General features: G+C 37.6%; 1 protein-coding gene and 1 pseudogene across 1 annotated transcript; both read left to right on the forward strand.

Moving 5' to 3' along the window:
* The first annotated feature begins 346 nt into the window (after positions 1–346).
* Positions 347–2334, forward strand: LOC133785745 (protein SRG1-like; annotated as a pseudogene).
* Positions 2335–3476: 1142 nt separating this feature from the next.
* LOC133785746 (uncharacterized) lies at positions 3477–4034 on the forward strand. The gene has a single exon (XM_062224959.1). The coding sequence runs from the start codon at positions 3477–3479 to the stop codon at positions 4032–4034; it is 558 nt and encodes a 185-aa protein (XP_062080943.1).
* Positions 4035–5974: the final 1940 nt, after the last annotated feature.

Here is a 5974-nt window from a genome sequence, read left to right on the forward strand (position 1 = left end):
AAAACTGGATAAAAGTTCAAATAGCCTTAATAAAGACAAGGTAAATATTTATTTGGTGTCCTATGTTTTATCAAAATACATACTTAATAATAATCATCTGGTACCCTGTAATTTGAAATTGTACATATTTGGTACCTTGGACTCAAATTTGAACAATAAAATTTTATCAATATGACCAAACTGTCATCAGTTATATGTAATTAACTAATTAAATTTGAATTTAAAATACATATACTTGAGGAAAATTTGGTCATATTGATAAAATTTAAGTCCGGGATACCAAATATGTATAATTTCAAATTACAGGATACCATATGAGTATTATTGAAAATATAGGGTTACAAGTATGCATTTCGATAAAACACAGGGTATCAAATGAGTATTTACCCTGAAAACAAACGGGACTATCATGAAACTCAATCCATTTCCAACCATTTCCAATGGGGTCACTTTCAAAAACCGTTTAAGAACTGGCCCTCTAAGGAGAGGAAGTGCCTGAAAACTTTCTCTACAAAGATGGTCATGGTGGGTCTTCATATGTCCCAGCTATTGATCTTCCAGTTGTTGATATTGGTCTTCTTGGTACTTCTGCAGAAGAACTTAAGAAGCTTAAGCCAGCTCTCAGCACCTTCGGTTGCTTTCAGGTATGAAATTTAAGAGATCTTCTTCATTAGACATCGTCAATTTATAAAACATAAGTATGGTTTTGTAGGTTATATTGATTTTACCTTTCTAGCTTAAATTTTAGTACAGTACTACAAAGGAAGATTCTTACAAACTAATCTCATAATATATCCAGAGATTGATAAGAATTGGACTTTTAGCATATACATATATGTATGCATACAACAAGGAACCATAATTGAGTAGTAAGCATAGAACACAATTGAAATTGTTATGCTAAGAAACAAAGCTTATGGGACTATCCTTAAATTATTTATGGCTGTCTCTGACTCTGAGTCTGACCATGTTGAACCAAACCTCAAGAAATGATTTTTGTGTTAGGGAATAAACCATGGTATGTCACTTGAATATTTGAATCAAGTGTGCGAAATTACAAAACAATTTTTCCAACTTCCATTGGAAGAGAAGAAGAAATACTTGAGAGAAGAAAATGAAATTGAAGGCCATGGGAATGACATGGTTCTTTTAGATCAACAAAGAATTGATTGGAATGATCGTCTCTTCCTTGTTATACACCCTTAAGATCAGCAGTGGCTCAAATTGTGGCCTGAAAATCCCAAAGGTTTTCGGTGAGAACATTGCTATGGTGTTGCCACTGCATTCATTACATTTTCATGTTGGAACAGGTGTTGATCACTTACAATGGATATATATATATATGTTTATATAATGTATATATAAATTCTCAAAAGAGCACTACGTCTAATTTTTTATTTTACAATTTATGTTGCCATAGTGGTTTCTCTACATTTATAGAGTATTATTTATATTTTAATAATAATATCTTAATCCTTTATTTTTATCCATGTGTATTCAAAATAAATTATGTTTAAATAATATAAAGAAAAAATAGAGTAGCTCTTGATCAGTGAATTGCAAAAAAAAAAAAAGTTTCGGTAAAGTGGTGTTCCATGAACTTACTATTCATATTTTATTGAATATACCGTTTTCTTTCCAAACCAGCTTAATTAACTACTTACTTCAGGACCAAGTACTGTAGAAACTCTTAAACAGATGAAGGAAATGTACCAGTTAACTAACTACAGAAGAGTTTGCACTATTCTTCTAACTAGGCAGTTTCTTTGACATGTCTAACATTATTAGTTTGGCATAGAGCATAAGTTTACTATTTATACTTGATAAAATTTAAAGTAGTTTTCTTGGCCGATATATCATATTTTCTTTAGAACGAAACCAGATTATAAATTTCTAAGCAGATAAAAGTAGCACACCAGTTAGTGCATAAGTTTCAATACTAGTTTACCATCCTTCAAGCGAATCCATTGATTGAATTTACAGGTCTATTGTACATGAATATTCGGTGAAGATTAAATCAATAAGTGAGGTTATCCTTAAGGCCATGGCAAGGTCACTGAACTTGGAAGGGAACTGCTTGTGGAGTAGTATGGGAAAACATCAAAATTGTATGAAAGGTTCAACTTCTACCCCAGATGTCCAAAGCCCGACCTTAGTATTGGTTGCAAACCACACGCAGAAGGGTCGGCGATCACCCTTCTCTTGCAAGACGAATCCGTTGAAGGTTTGCAGTTAATGAAAGACAATCAGTGGTTCAAAGCTCCAATCATTCCTGAGGCTCTTCTTGTTAATGTTGGTGATGTTAAAGTCATTACCGTATCTAGAATGCTCTAGAATTCTAGAATGTTCTAGAATATACTAGGAAGAACATAGAACATTCTAGAAAATTCTTGAAGAAACTTAGAACTAATTAGACAATATATAGAGAGTTCTATAAACATTTAGAAAAATGTAGAAAGTAGTTAAATAAATTATAAAGTTAGAAAATTCTAGAAAGATTTGAATGTTTCCACTACTACAAAAATTACATGATAAGTCGGTTAAAAACTGACATCTGAATGTTCATACGTCGGTTGGGAACTGACTTCCCATGCAGTGACTTATGATGTAAAAACATGGTAGGTCAGTTGGCGCCAAACCGACATCTGGTGTAAGACATGGTACGTCGGTGGAAAACCGACATCTAGTGTAAGACATGGTACGTCGGTTGCAAACCGACCTCTAGTGTAAGACATGGTACGTCGGTTGTACACCGACCTTTGGTGTAAAACATGATATGTCGGTTCACAGACGACTTATGGTGTAGACATCTATTTTCAATTTTAGTAGAACCGACTTATGGTGTTTTTTTTCTCTTAAAAAGTGTATTATGACTTATGAACATGCGGTAAGTCAGTTTAAGCGGAACCGACATCTCATGGGCGATGACTGATGTCCAGATTGTAGTAGTGTTCCTTTGTAGCCTATAAATACAAATGTAATGTGTGTCCAAGGTTGTAGCAAAGTGAGTGTCCCAAAAGTGAGTCAAAGTGAGTCATATATAAGTGAGTGCTCCAAAACAGAGTGTGTAAGTGTTTAGAGTGTGTTGTGATAAAATATTGTATTCAATTCGTGGTGTAATTACTTTTGTAATTAATAAAGTAATTACGTTTTCACGTGTTGTGGTGTTCAACAATTGGTATCAAAGCTAAGGTTGTGAGATCTTTTGAAATTCTGAGTATGCTCTGTGGTTGTAGCTTTGACTGAACTTCCACATCCGAAAAGATTTCTTGAGATTGTCATTGAGAGAGCTTTCTTAGAGTCATTTGTTAAGTTTCTTTGAGAGATCGTGTGTGGTTTAGTACTACAAATTTTGTTGTCGAAATTAAGCTTGCTTGGAAAAGATAGAATTTTTCCAAGCCACGATGGGTGACCTTTAAGTGGTCAGTGGAATTAAGAAACTTAACTATCAGAATTACAACACGTGGTCATTGCATATGGAGGCATATCTCCAAGGCCAAGACTTGTGGGAGATCGTTAAAGGCAACGAGGTCACACAACTAGAGGATGCAGCTGCTCTAAAGAAATGGAAGATTAAGGTTGGAAAAGCATTGTTTGCTATTCGGACCACAGTCGAAGATGAAATGTTGGAGCACATCAGGGAATCGAAGACACCGAAGGAAGCATGGGATACTTTCACATCATTATTCACAAAGAAGAATGATGTGAGATTGCAACTTCTAGAGAACAAGCTTCTCTCTATCACACAACGTGACATGACGATCAGCCAATACTTTACCAAGATAAAATCTCTTTGTCGCGAAATCTCTGCATTAGACTCTACTGCTGGTATGTCAGACTCCAGAATTAGAAGAATTATTATTCATGAATTAAAAGCTGAATATAGAAGTTTTATTGCCGAAATACAAGGTTGGCCAAGCCAACCTTCTCCTACTGAATTAGAAAACTTGCTAGCTGACCAAGAAGCGTTGGCTAAGCAATTGTCTGGAGTCTCGATAAAGAGTGACGAAGAAGCACTCTTTAGTAGTAAATAAGAAAGGTCGACCTCGACCAAGTTCCAGCAAAGGTTCTAGAAGATATGATGACAAAGATGGTCATCATGGAAGCTCCCAAAGAAGGGGAGCTCAAAAGAAAGACAACCGAGGTGGCCAATTTAAGAGTAACAATAAATTTGATGGTAAATGCTACAATTGTGGGAAGAAGGGTCACATTGCTAAAAATTGTTGGTCCAAGAAGAAAACAGCAGAGGGCAATGTAGTCACGTCAAACACAGGATGAGCAAGCGATGAAGAATGGGACGTTGAAGCATCTTACCCTGTGGAGGAAGGAGAATTAGCTCTGGCAGTTACTGTTCCTGGACCAATCGACTACAATAATGATTGGATAATCGACTCTGGCTGCTCAAATCATATGACAGGGGACAAAGAGAAGTTGCAGAGCATGATCGAGTACAAAGGTGGTCGCGTGGTAGTGACAGCCAACAACTCAAGATTACCGATTGCCTATATCGGTAAAACAAAAATAGTGCCATGATTCAGTGCAAAGGAAGTTTCACTCCAGGATGTCTACCATGTACCTGGAATGAAGAAAAACTTATTGTCTGTAACGCCCTGGATAGCCAGGACCGCTAAACTATGTACTTATAAAAGTGCAAGACTTGTTAATCAAGTCATTATTTTAAAAACATGTCACTAATCATGTATGAGCTAGGGTTAAAAAGGTTTTGTTCTCAAAAGTTTCATTTTATATAATTAAGCAATTATATACATGGGATCCCAAAAGTAACTGAGTTTAAAAGTTGGATTACAGACTCCCAAAAATACAGACAGCTGTCAGCCATACTAAGGCAAAATGAACAATTTCTGGGTCTCGCGTCCCTGTCTAAACCTCAACCGTGGCGGCTAAGCAGCTGGCCATGTACATTCCGCTCGCAGAGCTCTCCTAATCAAGGCTGATCAAGCTTGCCCTTGCCCTTACATGTACCACGTAGCACCCGTGAGCCAAGGCCCAGCAAGAAAACATGATGTGCAACACAAACAATAACAACATATAGTAAATTCACTAAGCATGAACTCTCATCAAATAATCCACATTAATCATTCAGCATATATTCAGAATCATGGATGCAATCAATCACTTATAACATTCATATCACATAATAACCATGGCCGACAACTTAGGCCGCACCCTCTGTTTATCCCACTGACTCCGGCCTGCTTAAACCGAGCTCAGTGCATATTAAGCTGTCCTCGGCTACCAGTGGCCAAGCCGCGCCCTGTGCGCTAGTGTAACCCTTGGCACCCTTAGGCCATTGGTTCACTAATTAGCTTGCATGGCATAATACCATCTTTTCAAGCATACACAATAGGGAACCCTTAGTCCCGTTACAGATATTCAACCAGGTGTAGTTTTCTTACCTTTAATCTTTGCGGTTACTTATTATGAGCAACGCTCCTCAAGCGCGATCCATTCCTGAGCATTAGATTTTACCACCTAGCCACAACCAAGGTGAAGGATACCATCAACAAACTTAAATGAGCTTCTAGACAAAGTTCTAATCTCCGGAACATTGAACTTCACCAAACATGGTAAAAGATTCAATCCCGAGCACCCTAGGTTAAATTCCCAAGCCTAGAATCTCAAAATTTCAAAATCCCTTAAGGGTCGCGGCATTAGCCATCCATGCCATGGCATGGCCCCAACCAGAGGCCTCCCAAAGCACAAAAACGGGTAAGGACCACGGTCCTACTTAGACCATGTCGCGGCCCGCCCTCCTTCCTCAGTACCCATCAGCTTTGAAGGGCCGCGGCTCACCAAGAACTATGTCGCGGCCCGACCCCTTCGAACCCAGAAAAACCTCCATTTTTAACTCTCAAACCTCATGCAAACTCACTCAAAACCACCCCAAATCCACAACTCAATTATCCAAAAACTTCCCACAAGATTATAGCAGCATAACCCAGCTGAAACCTAG

The sequence above is a fragment of the Humulus lupulus genome, chromosome 6, assembly GCF_963169125.1.
Source record: "Humulus lupulus chromosome 6, drHumLupu1.1, whole genome shotgun sequence".
NCBI lineage: Eukaryota > Viridiplantae > Streptophyta > Magnoliopsida > Rosales > Cannabaceae > Humulus > Humulus lupulus.

Bases quoted from the DNA above. Each gene is read 5' to 3' on its own strand.
- LOC133785746 (XM_062224959.1), top strand. From the start codon at position 3,477: ATGGAGGCATATCTCCAAGGCCAAGACTTGTGGGAGATCGTTAAAGGC.